The sequence below is a fragment of the Colletotrichum scovillei genome, assembly GCF_011075155.1.
Source record: "Colletotrichum scovillei strain TJNH1 chromosome Unknown Contig00003, whole genome shotgun sequence".
Classification (NCBI taxonomy): domain Eukaryota; kingdom Fungi; phylum Ascomycota; class Sordariomycetes; order Glomerellales; family Glomerellaceae; genus Colletotrichum; species Colletotrichum scovillei.
In genome coordinates this window covers 2,365,107-2,383,673 of record NW_023336261.1, presented here as the reverse complement: position 1 = coordinate 2,383,673, position 18,567 = coordinate 2,365,107, and the positions used below count along the sequence as shown (strand labels likewise).

At 54.9% G+C, this 18,567-nt stretch overlaps 6 protein-coding genes across 6 annotated transcripts; 3 read left to right on the top strand and 3 right to left on the bottom strand.

The window, feature by feature from the left end:
- The first annotated feature begins 678 nt into the window (after nt 1-678).
- On the top strand, nt 679-1,711 carry HER10_EVM0011395 (peptidase M76 family protein). The gene is made up of 2 exons (XM_035480828.1): nt 679-1,343; nt 1,426-1,711. Exons 1-2 carry the CDS (start codon nt 738-740, stop codon nt 1,651-1,653), a joined length of 834 nt encoding a protein of 277 aa, XP_035336572.1. The 5' UTR covers nt 679-737; the 3' UTR covers nt 1,654-1,711.
- A 291-nt stretch (nt 1,712-2,002) lies between these two features.
- On the bottom strand, nt 2,003-3,368 carry HER10_EVM0011763 (uncharacterized protein; the record flags this gene model as incomplete). The annotated part of the gene is made up of 3 exons (XM_035481184.1): nt 3,214-3,368; nt 2,180-3,151; nt 2,003-2,119 (listed from the first exon to the last, which is right to left on the bottom strand). The coding sequence occupies exons 1-3, from the start codon at nt 3,307-3,309 to the stop codon at nt 2,003-2,005; spliced, it is 1,185 nt and encodes a 394-aa protein (XP_035336610.1). The 5' UTR covers nt 3,310-3,368.
- Nucleotides 3,369-7,229: 3,861 nt separating this feature from the next.
- HER10_EVM0002595 (uncharacterized protein) lies at nt 7,230-8,454 on the top strand. The gene is made up of 2 exons (XM_035472301.1): nt 7,230-8,161; nt 8,281-8,454. The coding sequence occupies exons 1-2, from the start codon at nt 7,403-7,405 to the stop codon at nt 8,401-8,403; spliced, it is 882 nt and encodes a 293-aa protein (XP_035335762.1). The 5' UTR covers nt 7,230-7,402; the 3' UTR covers nt 8,404-8,454.
- Nucleotides 8,455-8,829: 375 nt separating this feature from the next.
- Nucleotides 8,830-10,943, bottom strand: HER10_EVM0011203 (uncharacterized protein). Its single transcript, XM_035480640.1, has one exon. The coding sequence runs from the start codon at nt 10,785-10,787 to the stop codon at nt 8,892-8,894; it is 1,896 nt and encodes a 631-aa protein (XP_035336554.1). The 5' UTR covers nt 10,788-10,943; the 3' UTR covers nt 8,830-8,891.
- A 271-nt stretch (nt 10,944-11,214) lies between these two features.
- On the bottom strand, nt 11,215-13,271 carry HER10_EVM0010305 (DEAD/DEAH box helicase). Its single transcript, XM_035479769.1, has one exon. The coding sequence runs from the start codon at nt 13,213-13,215 to the stop codon at nt 11,377-11,379; it is 1,839 nt and encodes a 612-aa protein (XP_035336470.1). The 5' UTR covers nt 13,216-13,271; the 3' UTR covers nt 11,215-11,376.
- A 747-nt stretch (nt 13,272-14,018) lies between these two features.
- Nucleotides 14,019-16,513, top strand: HER10_EVM0011746 (uncharacterized protein). The gene has a single exon (XM_035481169.1). The coding sequence runs from the start codon at nt 14,201-14,203 to the stop codon at nt 16,415-16,417; it is 2,217 nt and encodes a 738-aa protein (XP_035336609.1). The 5' UTR covers nt 14,019-14,200; the 3' UTR covers nt 16,418-16,513.
- Nucleotides 16,514-18,567: the final 2,054 nt, after the last annotated feature.

The following is an 18,567-nucleotide window of genomic DNA, read 5'->3' as shown; positions in this document are numbered from 1 at the left end:
TAAAAAAAACTGGCCCGACATCGGGATCGTCCGGTGTAGAGGAAAGGCGGGAGAACGCCCCGGGAGTTGGGCTGTCAAAGACGCCTGTGATTGGGCGATGTTCTGACCCTAAAATCCGGGGTGGATGCCGTAGTGCACCGGGCATCTTCACCGTTGGTCTTGATGGCCCGGCCCATTGTTGCCATTATCCCTGCCTACTAAAAACGACCCGTGATATTCCCATTATGTCTCGGTTGAGAGAAGGAGCTGAATCGCCGGTCATGTCATTTCCACGTTGCGTTGCATACTGAGTGGACAGGGCGCGCCCTCGGTAGATCTGCCGTCTGCCCGTTACAACGTCCGGCAAGATGCTAGGACATCGGATTTATGGTTCGAAAGGATCAGGTAGCAAGTAGTTGACTCAAAGTCATTTGTGAGATCGTTGAATGAAAATCTTCAAAGAAGGTACAAGCTTTGAGATGACATAGGAGGAATGTTGCGCTCTTTTGAATCGCAAGGAATGATGGGACGAGGGAGTGCAACAATTGTCTCTGCGTTGTAGGTATCAATGAAGTAGTACCTCTGGCCAAGTACCACCATCACATCGAAGGGCTTATCGATAACGGCCAAAAATTCCCGATCTTCCAGCAACGACCTCCATGCTTGGCCAACCACCACCCGATCCTCATGTTGTAAACGCCCATAATCAGCGACAAATCTCGAAGCACAATTGATTCCTCACCCACACGACGCCCAAAATGACAATTCTCGACGATAAACAAGCGGCGGCACTGGGCCCCTCAGCCTCCTCGACAGCGACCCCTTCTCCAGCAACATCATCACCACCCGCGCAACAACAGCAGCAGAAACAACCACCGCGCGAGCTCACCAACGACCCCGCCCGCACCGGCTTCGACCCGCAGACAAAGTGGTGGATGAACTACTTCAACATCCTCACGGGCCGCATGACAGCCGAAGGCGCCTTCCACTACCGCGAGGCACGGTACCGCGCCAACGAGGAGCGCGACTGCAAGCGCTGCGAGGAGCACCGCGACTGGCTCCTCGCCTTCTCCCCGACCGTGCGCTTCCTCAACGAAAAGATCGCCGGCCTCAACGGCACCCTCGACGCGTCCAACATCCAGTGCCGCCGGTGCCCCGCGCGCCTGACCGAGGACGGCGAGGTCCACCGCCAGTCGGGCGGCTTCAGCCCCGCCCACGGCATCATGATCTGCGCCAACGAGGTCAGAGACCGGAAGCACTTGGAGGACACGCTCTCGCACGAGATGGTGCACGCGTGGGATCACCTGCGGTGGAAGGTGGATTGGATGGGTGATCTGGATTTGAAGCATGCGGCGTGTACAGAGGTAAGGGTTCCTGCGTTCCGGCGCCGGCTGATCCCGAGCACAGGCGGAGAGAAGGGGAGAAACTGAACTGACGGGGCGGCAGATCCGAGCATCAATGCTCAGCGGCGAGTGCAGATGGACAAGAGAGGCATTTACAAGAGGCAACTGGAGCCTGTCCCAGCAGTTCCAGGACTGCGTGCGGAAGCGCGCGATACAGTCCGTCCTCAACCGACCCAGGTGCAAGGATGATGTGCAGGCGACGAAGGTGGTGAACCAGGTCTGGGAGTCCTGCTTCAGCGATACGCGGCCCTTTGACGAGGTCTACAGGTGACGGACGATGACGACAGGATTGGGCTCGTTCACAAAACGAGCGTGTAAACAATACCCCCTTTACTGATGTACCATTTCTTCCTACTCTCACGGAAGGCAACACCGGGAAATATAGCAAAATGTTTGGATGATGACTATGCTTCTTTGGGTTTCTTGATACTCTGAAAACGATGGACATTAAGAACACCAACTCCCGTACATGCAATTGGAAACACCTTTCCCACTCCGAAAAACCCCAAGCTGTAGATCAGAGCCCGCCTGAATACCGCAAAGAAGAAGAAAACGCCGGTAATCCTACAAGGGCCGTTATGCCTTGATGGTATGTATGCATGAATCATAAGGGTCATTAATTAGGAGCTCTTCTCACGGTTGGCGGCTCTCTCGCCCTTCACACAGTGCTTGACGATCCACGGGTGGGTCTGGACCTGCTCCAGGGGTATTCTCTTCTCGGGGTCGAGAACAAGCAACTAGGGATAATGTTAGCATTCGTTTTTGTGAATCATAAATTTGGATAAATGCCGCCTCACCTTCTTGATCAAGTCCTTGGCCTCGGGACTGACAAAGGACGGAACCGTCATGTCAGCCCGAGCTATCCTCCGCTGCGTCATCACGGGCGTGTCCTCAAACGGTGCCTCGCCAACGAGAAATTCATACGTCAAGACACCCAAACTCCAGAGATCAACCTTCTCGTTGTAGTAGTTGTCCGAGCTTCCGGGCTTGATCATTTCTGGGGGCAGGTAGTCGAGGGTACCGCACATGGTGTTGCGGCGGTTGTTGGGGGCGTGGACGCTCCAGCCGAAATCGGAAATCTTGATCTCGCCATGGATGCCCATGAGGATGTTCTCGGGCTTGATGTCACGGTGAATGACGTGCTTGCGGTGCAGGTAGCGCAGCGCCGAGGCCATCTGGGCAATGTACTGCGCCGACTTCCACTCGGGGAACCTGCTCTCCTTACGCAGGTGCTTGTACAGCTCGCCCTTGCCGGCGAACTCGAGGATGAGGAAGACGCGCTTGCTGTCGTGGAAGTGGCCGTACAGCTGGAGGATGTTGGGGTGGCGCAGGTTGCTCTGGATCTCGATCTCGCGGCGGACCTGCTTCTCGACGCGGCCCTGTTGGAGTTCGTTCTTGTGCAGGACCTTGAGGGCGCAGATGAAGCCGCTCGTGCGCTCCCTCGCGAGGTACACGCGGCCGAACTTACCCTTGCCCAGGGGCCGGCCAATCTCAAACATGCCGAGGTGGAAGACCTTGGGCAATGAGGGCTCGATGACGATGGAGACGCCAGACTTGCGCTCGATCTCGACAACCTCGTCGGACGTTCTCGAGGAGCTGGACGGCAGGGGTTTTCTTGCGGGCGATGCCGGGTTCTTGGCCTGTCGTTGTGCGTTTTGTGACGGCAGCGTTACCGAGGCGACGGCGTTGGTGCTCTGGGACTGGAGGGCGACCTTGATGAGGTTCGGTCTGCTCGAGCTCTGGGAGAGCTGTGATGTCTTCACCAAAGTCTACGGGACAATCGTCAGCCATGATATGGCACGGCAAGTACACATGTGTCGACGAGACCAACCTGAGTCTTGGAGTAGAGCTTGCCGCCATCGACAGGCTCGTTCTCGTCGTTTACCGACATGCGCTCAAAGCGCGATTCCAGCGTCCGAGTCGCCATCTTGCTATGTGATGGTGGATGGAGATGTAGCAGGTCGGATGTTCCCTGTTGGTTAGAAAGAGTGCACTGGAGGGTTTTTGAATCAAGGAACCTGAAGTTGGTTGTCAGGTTATTAAGAAAGGTTCTCGGGTAACGATGGACGAGCTAGGTGTGGGAAGCTAAACAACGGGGGTGAGGATGGTTGCCAGGGGAACGACGGCGCCGGCGCCAGGGCAGCGACCCGCCCCGCTCTTTCAGATCTCTCCCCCACTTCCCACTTCCTGGGCGACCGGCAGCCTCAACTTTGCTAGCCGCTGTCAGCTTGGTCTGACATAGTCACATTTTCCAAGATCCGTGTTGGCTAGACCGTGTCTTTTCGATTGCCTCGCTTCTTTCATTCATGTTTGACACCGTGCACGTGGCTCTCGGCCGACTAGATTGAGCCGTGTTGTTTTCGAGAGGCCGGCGATGAGCAGACGCACCAACAACATGCCCTACGAATGGAGTTTGAAAACCAAAATTTCCTTCACCCATGGTAGCTGTTGGTTATAGATCAGCTCTGGACATAGGAGCAGAATTGACTACATGTGGGTGATGTCGGAATGCCGGAGGAAAGCAACTTGACTATAAAGAAGAGATTGTGCGCAATTAATACAGGTCAACTACAACTGGCTACCTGTGTAGTCCAGTAACCATAGGTAGCTGGACCTTCTTGCCTGAGTAATTCCCACCTCGTGTAAATCTAGACCGCCTCTATATGAAGTGGTCCTCCAAAACGATATCCTTCAAACATTTTTCTATACATATGTACGTCCCGCTTCGACTCAAGACATATCAGCTGTGGCTGGCGTCGTCTGAGTGTTGCATCTTCAAGCTCTCAGTGTCGCATCTAACGAGCACGAAGCCTGTCAATTCTAGCAGGTTCCCACACGGGCCATCGATTGGGGACCGGCCTGGCTAGCTGGGCTCGATTCCGAACCCAATCCGATCTGTTGCCGCCCTCATCGAGCTCAGTGTGTCTCGAGGCTCTGGTAAGCATAGTCCGCTCTTGTGCCCCCTTCTCAGCCAAGGATTCCTTCAACAACTCGGCCGAAGGCGGAGGCGGCGACTGCCGTAATTTGAGGAATTCTCTCAGTTGCGAAGGACTAGCGTAATGGTGCAAGTGCTCCTCGACTTGCATGTACGCAGTGAAAGCAGCGCGCCGTCGGGCGTTCCACTCCATGACGTTGATGTTGACGCAGGCCAACAGGTATTTCCCCATGGCCGTATCAGCTCGCTGGACAGCCCTCTTGAGCTGGTTGAACTGTTCTTTTCCGATATCGCGTCTGATCCCAAGAAACATGTTGAGTAGGGCTGACCCGTATAACCACTTACAAGATATCAAGCCTGCGAGAGTTGAATAACTTGTACAGTATAGAGCCTCCAGGTCTGCCTTTTCGAGCACGCCGTATCCCAAGAGCAATATGTCCACATCGACTTGACCCCACATTCTCTCAAGTTTGGCGTTCTCGTGCCGCAGGCCCCCTTTGCGCAGAGAGAAGAAAAGCCAGGCGCATCGCCAGTAGAGGTAATTGAGCCAGGACTTGCTCAACTTGGACTCTGGGGGATCATTTCTGGAAGCATCGGTCACTGCGGATTGGAGTTTTTCTTGCCAGTCTGGAGCCGCCAGGTATCCCACAGCTGGCGGAAGGTCAAGTTGAAGCCATTCCTGATCTACTTCAGGTGATGTTCCCGGCAACGCTTTGAGTTCTGCCCAGGTCTTTGTATCATCTTGAGTGCGCTTGGTGAGGCAGGTCCCATTTACGTTACCAGGGCAAACCTGTGAAGAGATACGGAGATGAGTATCCCCCAGATACGCTTCCCAGGATCGAGGTGTAAGGCTTGAAGGAAGGGGATATCGATCTTTGTCTCTTTCTAGTCTTCCAATCCATTCTTTTGGTACCAGAACTTTGAGGACTCGTCCGCATCTGTCGCACAGGGCGTGCATCTCGTCATTGGGTCCTAACTCCTCGATCATTGCTCGGAACGTTTCCAAAGGAGTGAGACGGTTGTCGGATGACTTGGCCGTAGTAGCAACCTTCGTGGTCGAGGCAGTGCTGCGACGTACGCCGAGGCTATTGAACCGCGGTCGAGGAGCTTGAGGTCGACCAGCTTGAGGTCGACCCCAATGTTGCTGTTGAGAGTGGGCCATGTTTGGAAGTCCTCAACTTATTGGTTGTCGGTACAGCTACTGTTGTTTACCTTGTGTAGTATCGGTCGTGAATATGAGAAAGATGAAAGATCAACGAAAATTATGGTGGCTAGGGAAGGCATCTTGACGCTTGATATGACACTCGGTTGATCTATCGGAGGAACCCATGAGTTACAGCTATAGTTCATTAGCTGGGATTCATCAGACACCTTTTTTCGGTGGCTCATTAGAGCTCACGCAATGACCTGTTGGTCCTTTCGGCGATGGATAAATTTGCGACATACAAGTCTATCTCCATCGGAGAGCAGTATTGTTCAATGTCGGCAGCGCTCATTGCTTGGCAGCCAGACCCTATGATCCCCTGAGGGGGTCTGATACCTTTCATGCCTGCAAGATCTGCTTATTGTCTGGCTTGTTGTCATTCGTCGCCGATTACTTATCCAAGTGAATAGAGTCCACTTTCACTATTGCGTTCCAGTGCCCAATTTCCCGAATACATGATTTCCGAGGATTGAACTTGAAAGCCAAGATTTCTCACCATCAGTTGTTTTAACAAAAGTGAGCATTATTGCCAGTCGATGCCAATTTTTCCCCCACATTCATCCATACATTCCATCTGCGCTCAATGACATGAGAAAGCCACCATTATCGTCAAGGTTGCGGCAGACAGGAATGAATACTTGCGAAATGCTGGGTACAATTTGAGCTTGAGGCTACTACACCAGCAATGGTGAAGGACTAGCATTTCCCAAGGATGGTTGGTCCCTACATCCCAGGATGATAGACTAGAATGCCGAATCTAGTAATGAGGTACTCCCACAGTGACGCATACTGCTACATACCCGGATGGTTTTCATCCAACAGTTACCCGTGCTTCCCTCGTTGGTCTCATACTATTTACCAGCCTGGGTCTCAAAGGTTGAGAACGACTGTTTGAGATTAGGAGACTCGAAACGGAGAAACCATCGGAACAGCTTTGTATTTCTCGACTGAATGACTGCGGAAAGAAATCTTGATGGCTTATCGGTCAATGAAACATTCTGGATTTCACATTTGTTGTTGTAATTCGGGCTAACGAGGGATATCGGCAAAACAGGTGAGGTCTCCTTTCTCAAATTCCGCCTTGGATTTCTATCCAACGTATAGAACATATCATACATTCACTGAAACTACCAAGGAAACTACATCTAGGTCTTGGGTATCCCGCCGGGCGTTGACTCATGGGAAGGTTCACGGTAAAGGTGGTACAGCTTGGCCAAAAGCTCCAAGGGTTGCTCGCGTCCATAGATAGTGGAGATACGTACCCGGATCTCATCCGATCATGAGAAGGCCTCATATACCCCCTCAACTCCATTCCCGTCACCAGCACAGCAGGCGCCCTCTAGGTCGGGGGTCAGGTCAAACTGTGGCGTGGGTGGTGGAATGGTTCATGGTCAACAATCAATTTCTACACCAACCAGCCTACTCGACGACAGGCTTAGCGAGTACCCGGGTTCGAATCCCAGCATGAGCACCAAGAGATGTAGCCCCCAGTCGGCACCGGGGGGGTGAACTCTTTTGTATTTTTGAATAAGTCGATTTATATTGAATCGGCCTCGGTGTAAGTCGGTGAGCAACGAGTGACGTCTGGCCCCTCACCCTCACCGAGACAAGCAGGGATCCGGGTCCCGAGACTCCTTGGTGTTCCCCGCCAACCCCACCATCACCACCTCTCTCCTCCCCCAACTGTACTAGAGCTCCAACTGCAAGCCAGCAACTTTACCTCCGATCCGAGCTGCACCACCTCCAACCCTCAACCTCCCGCGAAGTTCTTCGTTCATCCGCACTACCAACACCCGCCTGCGCGCGAACTCCTCAAGCCTCCTTCCAAACTGAACACACTCAACAACAGAAAAGGATAAGAAGAGAAACAAGTCGCCCAAGATGAACCACATAACCAACCCGAACGAACCCTTCCCAACCCCCTCCGCCCTCGCCGCCGCAACGACAACCCACACCCAGCGCAACTTCCGCGTCGCCTCCCGCAAGCTCCCCATCTCCAAAGCCGGCCCCATCGACGACATGACGGCCTCCCTCGGCATCCCCGTCCCCGAAATGATCTTTGGCGACAACCTCGTCTCCGTGTCCCACGTGCCGACGGGCTGGTCCATCACCTTCAACGCCTACGACGCGCTCGACGCCGTCGACAAGACGGACAAGAAGATGCTGCAGGTCGCCTACGCGCGCGACTGGTCCTCCTCGCGCGAGAAGACGAGCGCGGGCATAAAGGAGGTCGTGAAGCCGTACGACTGGTCCTACTCGACCGAGTACCGGGGGACGCTGGAGGAGCCGACAGGGAGCGCGGCGGGTGCGCAGCAGCAGGAAGCGCAGGAGAACAAGAACAAGCTCGAGGAGACGACGACGAGGATGATCCCCCTCGAGCTCCTCAAGCGCCGCGACCCGATCCTCTTCTTCGACGACGTGGTGCTCTTCGAGAGCGAGCTCGACGACAACGGCATCTCGATTGTCAGCGTGAAAGTCCGCGTGCACGAGAAGCGCATGCTGCTGCTGTGCAGGCTCTTCATGCGCCTCGACAATGTCATCGTGCGGATACGGGACACGAGGGTGTACGTCGACTTTGAGACGGACGAGGTCATTCGGGAGTACACGGCCAAGGAGGATAGCTTTGACAGCGTCAAGCGGGTGAGTTTCTTTTTCTTCCCTATTCCTCCTTCTTTCTTGTTCTCTCTGTTATGTTAGAGGCCATGCTATGCAATCTCCTCGACTTGGAACCTGCAATGCTAACGAACAACCCCGTAAAGTCACTCTTCATGGAGGGCAGGTTGCCAGATGACATTGTCATCGCGCTGCGTGACCCGAACCTGCTCTACAACCTGCTGCCGACTGTGGAGCAGACGGTACAGAGTGTATTCCTCAAGAAATGAACACAGACTTCTCAGTCCCTCGCGTATTGCTTCACTGGAATATTCCTCCTCGCAAGGGGGATGGCTGGCGTTATGGGTTAACGAAAGGCGTTTCGGACGAACCAGGGAAAAGTTTCACGACATTGTAGGTATATCACATTTGCCTCGAGAAAATCAAATGACCACTTCTTGTGAAGAAAGTGAATTAAGCTCCGTTTGTGTCACTTGACTGCAGTCTCTCTTGGCGAGCCGTGAATTATGAACCGCATCGACGACATACTGTCAACAAGGCATGGTAACAACGCAGCGTATACGCTAGAGCTCAACATCAGCTAAACCGCGGAGGAAGCCCTCCCAACCCAGTCCGTACAGGTATTTGACGGCTTCATGAACATAGAATTCGCGCAAAAAACTCCCACCCTGTCCCTCATAAACACCGTGCCCTCCATTTTGTTCACCAAGCCAGTAATCCGTCAGTATCAAAGACAATCTTGCCCTCCTCTCTCTTTCTACCGTGCATCTCGGTTGGGCGATGATCCCTCCGTCATTTCTTCAAATTCGAGCTGCCAGCGGTCAACTTCCCTAAATTTGCGCGTTGCCTTCTTCAGCTCGTCGGCACTGCGCGTTGGGTCGCTGCTCTCCTGGCTCTCGAGAACGTCGTCCCGAATCGGGGCAAAGCTGTCACCCTCGAATCCCGCTTCGGGTTCCGCTCCAGTCTCCGCCTCTGCCTCTGCTTCACCCCCAACTTCGCCCTCGCCCTCATTCTCCTTGTCCGAGAGTCTGCGGCTGTAAGTGCGTGTTGACGCACGAGTGCTAGGTGCCGCTGTTTTCGCCTTCCCTGCCGCCGCAGTGGCGCGGCCACCACGGGATGGTGGCCTATTTGCCGTGCTACGGTTGAGAGGTGTTGTCTTCGCCCGCCGTGAGCGAGTCCTCGTATCCGCGTATGAGAGCTCGTCGTCATCCTGAGACGCGTCGGAGTTGCGTGCCTCCTCATCCTCAGAGCCACCCACGCTATAAGGGTCCCGATTCTTCTTGGAGCGTCTGCGCGGCAGCATGCCTGTCAAATCCGCCGTCGTAACCTTGGGCGCCTTGGCCTGCTTCTTCTGCTTGGACTTATTCCTTGTTGCTGGGAAGTTGGGCGAGTGGGTCAGCGAAGGCGGCGAGGAAGCATCGGAGATGTTGCCATCTCGCGTTGGTGTGGTAGGCGCTTGGCGGCGGCGCTGTTTTGCAAGTGTACGAATGTCGGGCCACGCCTCGTTATTATCTTCCGAATCACTGCTCTCAGGAGGTGCCATGATGTCTTCTTGATTCGGAGTAACTGGCCGCGGGAACGCAGAAGGTCTCGTGGGAGTCAGAACAGGAGAAGGCAGCTCGGAGAGCTCTGAATCGCTGTCGTCATCGTCATCCAACTCAGGCGCGGGCTCGGATTCAGTCCTTGACGCCTTCCCCGGACGCTCGGTGTCCTCGTGGCTCTCTATGCTCTTCCGCTTCCGTGAGCTGGCGCTTGTTGGCTCAGCGTCTTTTTCGGCGGGTTGAGAATCCGGCGCCAGAACCTGCTGCGACTCTGACTCGAGCTCAGTTGCGGGAGCAGGCTGCGTTCTGCGGCGATTCTGAAGAGGCGTCGACTCGGCCTCGGGCTCAAAATCTTCACCATCCTCATCATCGGACTCGGATCCGGACGATACCTCAATCGGCCTCTGTGCGCGCTCCTTCTGCGCCGTCCCCAGAATACTTGGTTCTCGCTGGCGGCGTTTAAACAGACCAATGTTGAAGGTCGAGCTGATACTAGGTGTGCCCCCGACTCCACGACTGCTTGGTCTAATGGGCGCATCGTCCTTGTTGATACTGATACTCGGCGCGCGACCCCTCCGTCTAAAGTGGCTCACACTGAAATTTGAGGTTTCGGATCGCGGCGCACTTGGAGGCGCAGCGGCATCATCGTCGTCATCGCCGAGAGTCGTGTCAAGTCCCGTAAACATCTCGTCGTCCAAATCCAACCCCGTCGTGTCCCTGCGCTGCTGAACTGGCGTTGCGCGTGTCTTCCGTCCCACTTCGACCGACGAATCCGACTTTTGCTGTTCGCTAGATGTCTTTGTCTTGGAAGCCACCGTTTCGACTGCATCCTCCAGCTTGCTCACATTGTCGTCCAACGCATGACCCGCCTTGTCTGGCACCTGCCTCTGGCGCAAGCTGGAACTCCTGCTTAGACGCGTAGACGGACCTTCTTTGAAAAGAGATGTGTCCTCCTCTGCAAGCTCCTTCCTAATGACAGAATGTTCGCGATCGCTGTGGCTGTAGATATCGCTGCCTGACGCGGGCGCGGGGCTCGATCTTGCTTCAGGCGCGGCGGGCACAGCTGCGACTGGCTGGGTTGGTGCGCGACGCGCTCGTTTAGGTCGTGGCATGGCGGGCACTCGATGTTAATGGAAACTGCAGAATGCCTTGGGTGACAGCTATTCAATACTATGTAAAGGTGTCGTGAAGAATTGTGGTACGAATATCTGACCGGGGCGTCAGGCTGCGACCTATAGTGATAAGACGGGGGAGGGTCTGTGATATTTTGATGTGGTGTGGGAAGGGAAACGCCTGCAGGCCGGACGCGTCGCGAACTCCAACCTTGCAGGGCCCAGCTCGCGACCCACTCCCAAATTGAAAGCAGAGAGCTAGCGCCACACCACTAGCCACAATTTGACTTGGAGAAACTGTCAACAAGCTGTCACAGACTCACAGTTCATTATGCATGACGTTGTCTGAAGTTTATCGAAAGGACGTGTTGCTAGTAATCGCTTGGTCTATTGGTTGGTAGAAAATGTTTCATTAGGGAGCTGAGACCTCGCTCTTCGCCATCATGTCTCCTGAGCCGAATGTATCCCAGGTATCTGTGCATCATCCCATCCCTTTCCCTCGACTCTATCTATTTTTTTTTAGTCATATACAAGGTGTTTTACATGATTGTTGTACATTGTTTCTCTTTGTCCGTATCCTGAGTGGTCACTAGATAAGTGCCTGACCCATGAACATGCTCTCCTTAACCTCGGCAACGACGTCCTTCTTGTCATCCTTGCCAACAAGCACAATGCCTCTTCCACGTCGTCCCATGCGACCCGCTCTTCCTAAGCGATGGATAAAGTCGATGGTAGTGTGCGGGACGTCGTAAAGAATAACGTGGCGGACAGCCAACGTGTCAATACCTCTAGAGGCCAAGTCGGTGGCAACAATGACCTTGGTGTTGGGCAGCGACCGTTTGCCTGGCACGGGGGCCTCTGGCGATGATACTGCGCGCAGGGGTTCTGAGGAAGTGAAGGCTTTCAGCATTTCGGACTGGCGGCTCTCGGCTGCGTCCCGGTTCAACGCAATAGCGTCGATGCCCTTGGATTGAAGGTATTCAGCAACCTCCGTTGTCTTCTCGCGTTCGTTGACAAACACCATAATCCGGCGGACGTCGATTTCACCTTGGATCGGGCCCTCGTGCTTGGAGGCTTCTCGACCAATAGTGTAGATGGCATCAGCGCAGGCCAGGTTCTTGTTGTTGCGGTAAGGGTCCTTGACAACGTCAATGACACCGAGTTGAACTCTTCTTGGGATAGCATGAAGGTTCGGCGTTGTGATTCTCGTCATATTGGGGAAGTTGTTGGCGAGATAATTGTCCAGCCGTTTGGGTATTGTTGCTGAGCAGAGTATAAATTGCTTCAAGGACGGCATCGCCCTATCGATGATGGTCGTGGTAACGGGGGCAAAGCTTCGGTCAAAGAGCGAGTCCGCCTCGTCGACAATGAGATGGGTGACTTGAGAGAGGACATTGGGATCGGACTCGGCGATCGAGGCTAGCAGGTGAGGCGTCGTGACAACCATGTCGACACCACGCGGCGAGTACAGATTGCGCTGGATCGTCAGAGCCTTGAGATTTGCAGAGAGAATCTCTGCCTTGAACTTGACAGCATGCGACAGGGTTTTGGCCACCTTTCCAACCTGTTCCACGAGCTCTGCAGAAGGGACCAGCACGATGATGCGAGGTCTAGCCATGGTCGGGTGAGGCTCATCGAATGCAGACATCTTCTTGGACTTGGGGCCCTTGTTGGCCTTCTGTTCTCTTTCCTTCTCCTCCTGGAAGCGCTTCATGAAGGACTGGATCTCAGGGTTGGCTTCCTCGGCGATCTTCATGGCGTTGACGGCCGGCAGCATGTACGCCAACGTCTTGCCAGAACCAGTCTCGGCAGCAAGTAGAAAGTCTTGCCTCTTCTCGCCTCGGACTTTGAAGGCGCTAGCCTGTCCCAGCATGGCTGGAATAGCAAGCCTCTGGATGGGCGTTGGCTTGATTTCCACCATTCCTCGCAGAAGGTCGTCCTTGATGCCGTCCTTCATTATGGGTAGGAGGTTGAATTGGTCGAATGATTCGTATTCTTGCATTTTGTCTTTCAAAACATTTCTCTTTCCGTATGAGACCCCCGCCAGAGACCGTTGCATCTTCAAAGCCTTTCTCGGATCGGAAGAAGTCTGGGAATCGCCTCTGTTGTACCTGTTTGAAGAGCCTCTCCCGTCCCTCGATTCCCTCGCGTTGGGTGGACGTATCGTGCGCTTTTCGGGTACTCTCGCAAAGGTCTGGTTCATACCACCAAAAGGTCCTTCAACTTGTCGTCGTGGCGGTCTGGCATCTCGGTTTCGGGGTCGTGCAACATCGTCTGAAAGGACCATGCGTGATGGCTTCCCCTTGGTGGCTGAGCGGAAGCCGGCGCTTTGTGTATACCATGGCGAAGTCGTTAAGCGCGGGAAAGACTGCGGTCGCAATGTCAAATGACACTTGGGGCACAGCGATGCCAGCATTCGCGACGACATTGTGGGCGATCGCAAAGGAGTCGACGCTGGGCCTGAAGCTTGTTGATGAAGGACCGACAGACACTCTCAACCCCTGGCCTCGAAATTTTAGGAGCTCAGTTGGAGTTTTCTGCGCCAGACCCCCACGTAATCGGTGTGGTCTAAGCTCCGTGCCGACCTTTGACAGCGCCACCCAAAAGCCAGGGGACCATCAAAACAGTGTCGCCTGCTGATCTTGAGCTTTCGTGTCAATCTTCTTATTATTTGAATCAACTGCCAATTATAATTCAAAGACCAGCTTAGAATTGACTAAAACACATATATAAACACACATTTTCTCTAGTGCAGAACCATCATAAGAAGAGTTGGCACATTGAGTGCATTACAGCCAACAACGAAGTCTGAAGAATAGAAATCGATTCCATGTCAACCAAATCACCTGCGGACACTACTTTATGACGGTTTATAAGTTGATATGAAAGAAGGAGTTAGGTATTCTCCATACTCTGTAACAAGAGCATTCCGTGCTGTAGGGCTGGCTGGTCCAAGGAACGGACTCGCCGTGCATGTCTTGGTCAAGTCTTGGCTAAGGATCTGGTAGTGGCAGCTGTGGCTGTGGCGCTCTGCAAGGAAGTACCCGAGCCTTTTGGGCCCTGTCGCCCTCTGATGTTCCCCCCAATCCCGCACTTCAGAAGTTCAGCTCAAATCATCCGCCCAGTCGATCCCGGCCCCGTGGAACCTCCCTTGGCCTCTCAGCCCCATTGACCGGTGCCTCTTGCCGAGCGGGCGATCCCCTATTTGATTAACCTGGTCCTTAGAGGTCACCTATCCCGTCCCAATCTACGCATACGGATAAACCTCCTTTGTCTCCTTCATCGTCACCCGCTCAACATCAACGTCTTCTTTTCCCCTTCTCATCCTCGGCTCTCAAGTCCTGTGAGGACACGATCCCATCATCAACTTGGGTCAGAAAGCATGTGTATCCAGAGGTGACCAAGCCGACGCAATGAGTGCCGATCTCTTGGACCTCGACAGCTTTTATCAGAGCCCTCCGTCACAACAAAACCAACCGGGGGGCCAACAAGGCCAGTTACAACCGCAACGCCCGCAGCAAGTAACGGCATCGTCGACGGACCTCTTTGACTTTGCCTCCTTTACTAGCAACAGCAACAGTGTCAGCAGCAAGCCCGCGGCGGCACCCGCTCCGACTCAGCAAACCGTACCATGGCCTAGTTTGGAGCCGCAGCAACCAAGTAGTACTGCCGGCGGTGGCAGTAGCAGCAGCGGTGGATGGGGTGATTTCGGTGCTTTTTCATCGGGCTTCACCTCCTCGTCGACCTCAAACCAGCAGCCGAAGCAGAATCTGCAGAACGCCGAGGACGATGACGGATGGGGTGACTTTGAGGTTGCGGAACCTACACCCACTCAGCGCTCTTTCGTGCTGCCCCCGCAGACGAACAAGGCGAGGTCATCACCGCCGCCTAGGAACCGTATCGCGCGCGCCTCGACGTTTGATCTCATGACCAACAACCTCGTCAATGTCGTCGACATGCCCTATGGCTCGGGCCTGTCTCCCATACCCAGTCCTGGCCTCCCGTCGCCGAACCAGCAACCCGGGGCTAGTTCAGGACCTTCATGGCAGCAGACAAACCGACAACCTAGTCCCGGATTATCGTGGCAGACTGCCAACACCAAACCGGCAATTAGCCCAGGGTTCTCATCTCAGGCGTCCTCGGCCAAGCCGCAGCCGAGCCCTGGATTCTCCAGTCAAATGTATGGGACTCAGAAGAAGTCGAGCCCGAAGCCAGCTAAACAGTCGGATCCTAACATCCTCTTTGATGCTGAAGAGTTCGAGCTTCAAGGAGACAACGATGACGATGACGATGATGAATTTGGTGACTTCGAGACTGTTCAGACTCCCTTCCCAGGCGCGAACATGAGCCCGACCCTGGATTCAAGGCCGCCGACCCAACAACAGCCACCGCCGCAGCCCGCCAAACAACAACCACCATCCATGGACCTTCTCTCTCTCGACGACGACTTCACCCCAGTCTCGCAGCCTCCACAAAAGAGACCTCAGCTCTCTTCCTTGAATCTCAACGCGCCCACATCGCCGTACCCTCAGGCTCCCAAGTCGCCCTCCTTCCAGGAACGTAACCCTTTTCCAGGGCTCGGTCTCACCACACCCACTTATGGCGACTTCAAGAAGGAGGAAAAGAAGGACGAGAAGCCCGAGTCGCCTACGCCCGTCACAGCCTGGCCGGCTTTCGGACAGACCTCGCTCACGAAGCCTTCCGCCGCTAAGAAGCCTTCTGCTACCACCAATCTTCAAAAGACGCAGGAGGAGGACGAGTGGCCAGACTTTGAGGATTTCCCCGACGACGAGCCCTCTGCGATTGATTCTTCCAGGCCCCCGGAGAGCTGGGATTGGGACGCGGTCGACGGCGTCAAGTCGTCCACTCCAGCTCCAGCTCCTAAATCCAGCACCACTAGCACCGCCAAGAAAGCAGCCCCTAAAACCAAGAAAGAAGCATCACCTATAACAAGCTCAGATATCCCCGACGATGCCCCGCCGCCCATCAACATTCCTCCTCCCTCCGTCATCCTCTCCATCTTCCCGCAGCTACTCGACCTCGCAAACTCGTCACTATTCAAACCCACGTCTCAGCTAGCGGCACCCATCCGGAAACGCATCCTCGAAGACCCGAGCACGGTGATCTTCCTCCGCGGCTACCTCCTCCTCGCCACCGTCGCCGCCCGCGTCATCGCAGGCCGCAAGCTCCGCTGGCACCGCGACAAGTTCTTGTCCCAGGGCATGGCCATCTCCGCGGCCGGCGCAAAGGGCATGAAGCTCGCGGGCGTGGACAAAGCGCAATCGGCGCGCGAGGACCGCGAGGCGGCGGACGTGGTGGGCGTGTGGAGGGAGCACGTCGGCAGGCTCCGATCCGTCGTCGCGGCGGCCAACTCCACCGCCGGCGCGAAGAACCCGCGGGACCAGCTCCGCGTGCCCGAGCTCAACGAGACGATTCCCGTCTCGACGGCCAAGGTGGTGCCCACTGCGCCCAAGCCGTGCGTCATCTGCGGGCTGAAGCGCGACGAGCGGGTGAGCAAGGTGGACCATGAGGTCGAGGACAGCTTTGGGGAGTGGTGGGTTGAGCATTGGGGTCACAGGGCCTGCAAGAACTTTTGGGTTGAGCACGAGAAGCAGCTGCGGCAGAGGTGAAGGGAGACAGAGAGGGGAGAGGTTGTCGTAGTGGGCGGATGATGCGATTTACCTCGCATCTTGTATATAATTGCACTGCACATACATGATACCTCGAGTGCTTCATTTACATGGATTGGCCGGCCAAGGTCTTTTTCCAAATATCAAGGGCATCTAGATTGACAACTCAACAATTCTACAGGTAAGGCTTGACTGGCGAGGCCTTCTGGCACAGTGACATCTCGAACTGAAAATGCGTAAAATCGGCTTGACTTATCTCTGCGGCAGTGGAACAATCCTCGGAGGAAGGCCAGGTGAGGAGCTGCGGGATAGGGTCCTGACCGAAATTCTATAGCGGCTCCGACTGTGCATACCTGCTGCTTTTACCTAGGCAAGGTAGCTCGGCCTGAGCTGTAGCTTATGAAGGAGCAAGGAAGAGGTACAATGCAGTCATGTTTAGTGAATGGCACGGGAGGGCTGCTCTTGGATTTGTCGACGGTACGATCTACCCCGCTGTTGAGCTGCCTCGGTCGGCCAATCCGGAGTGCTGGAGGTGCAAAGTCTTCAGAGACTGTCCATTGGCATCGCGGCTCTGAGAGCTAGGGTCTCAGCAGCGACGGATGGCCGGACACTAGTCAAATGTCGGCAACGGCATCGTATGGTGACCGGTTAGCGGGGAGGCTGGCATTGAACGAATAGCAGGGCGTGATTGCTTTTTCCGTGCAGTCCGCGCAGTAAAGTGTGTGGCTTCGAGTTACACCAGATAGGGAGCTCTGTGTCTGTCGCAGGAAAGTTGAGAAACTTGACAGATATACGGGCGCTGGGTGCCATGTACTGTTGTATGAGCTGAGTCAATGCGGCGCAGGTGCAAACCCCAATGGGATTCCTGACATGCGATTTTGACAGATGGACGGCGTTCTGAGACCCGGGACGAGTGGGAGGCTGGATCTGTCGGTGCCGTTTCGCTAAAGTGTCGGCCGCACTAGCCGGCCGCTCGCTCGGCGTGTAAATAAGGAAAAGATGGCGGGGAGCCAAGCAACCAAAGTCGTTTGTGCCCGCGCTGGATCACCGTTGACGCACACTGCAGCGCCGCAGCGTGGTGACGGGTGGAGCAGCAAAGTTCCCTTATTGATCGGGGCGTTGCCGTACCATGCTGGAGGAGCCAAGGAGGGTTTTGGGGAATTGGTCAGCTCCTGGAGCTTGGGACGCTTGATGCGCAGCGACTCGAGCCTGCGACAGCTCTGAGGAACTTATCTGTCACTGAGGTGCAGACTGCGATTGCGATCCGAGTGAGACGGATGACGACCACAAGAGCCGTTTGGTCGCATGTCGCGTGTCGCAAGTTGGGCAACATATGCCAAGTTGGATTGGACACTTGTTCGATCTGAAAGCTCGCCAGCGAAAGGTCCGATGCGGCTGGGTCAGGCACCACTGGCACCAGATCCCAGGTAGGCTAGCAATGCGCATTACGTTGAAAGATTCAACCCTGGAATGGAAGACGATTCGAGACGGTCGGGAATGCTTCTTCCCTGTCGTGTGCCCTGGCGGGGATCAGTCCGAGGGAGAACTACAATACTGCGTGAGAGTACTACTGACATGTACTTCAAGAGGCCGCCTGAACGAGGGCCCCGAGCCAAAGTTTGCACCCCACCATTGATGAGGTGTAAGTGGTGTGAGAGACAGATGAAGAGATAGATGGATAGGTTTATTGAGGCCCTTTGCTGAAGGGGGCATCGCCGTCCTTGTGAGTATGGCGTGCCTGTGACGGCGGCCGATACCTAGGCGAAAGATTGAGACAGTCGAGGGGTTTTGGAGAGGACAGAGCTTGGATGCGAGGCAGTTGGTTGCTTGGTGTCTCGTCTGCTCCATCTTCCGTCGTTACCTCACACCTGATCTTGCCGCATGTCCAAAGTCGCATCCGTGAGTAGGTACCAGGGAAGACGGGAAATGGCAATGAAGTGGAGGTGGGTGGGTGTTTCCAGCTTCTTGAAGCCCGCCCGGACGGAAACTTGAAGGTTCCATGAGTGAGTGCCCCTCGAAAGGAAGGAGCCCAAGTGCTAGGTAAGCTCCATGTGGCGTGGAGGGGTCCCGTCCAAGGTGAAGTACCTACCTACCTCACCTTCCATACCTCAAGATGTACAGGCAAGATACCACTCGGGAAGCATGTGCAG

Coding starts and splice junctions, on each gene's coding strand:
- HER10_EVM0011395 (XM_035480828.1), top strand. CDS start 738: ATGACAATTCTCGACGATAAACAAGCGGCGGCACTGGGCCCCTCAGCC. Junction 1,344..1,425: donor AGCATGCGGCGTGTACAGAG/GTAAGGGTTCCT, acceptor ACGGGGCGGCAG/ATCCGAGCATCAATGCTCAG.
- HER10_EVM0002595 (XM_035472301.1), top strand. CDS start 7,403: ATGAACCACATAACCAACCCGAACGAACCCTTCCCAACCCCCTCCGCC. Junction 8,162..8,280: donor GCTTTGACAGCGTCAAGCGG/GTGAGTTTCTTT, acceptor AACCCCGTAAAG/TCACTCTTCATGGAGGGCAG.
- HER10_EVM0011203 (XM_035480640.1), bottom strand. CDS start 10,787: ATGCCACGACCTAAACGAGCGCGTCGCGCACCAACCCAGCCAGTCGCA.
- HER10_EVM0010305 (XM_035479769.1), bottom strand. CDS start 13,215: ATGTCGTCGCGAATGCTGGCATCGCTGTGCCCCAAGTGTCATTTGACA.
- HER10_EVM0011746 (XM_035481169.1), top strand. CDS start 14,201: ATGAGTGCCGATCTCTTGGACCTCGACAGCTTTTATCAGAGCCCTCCG.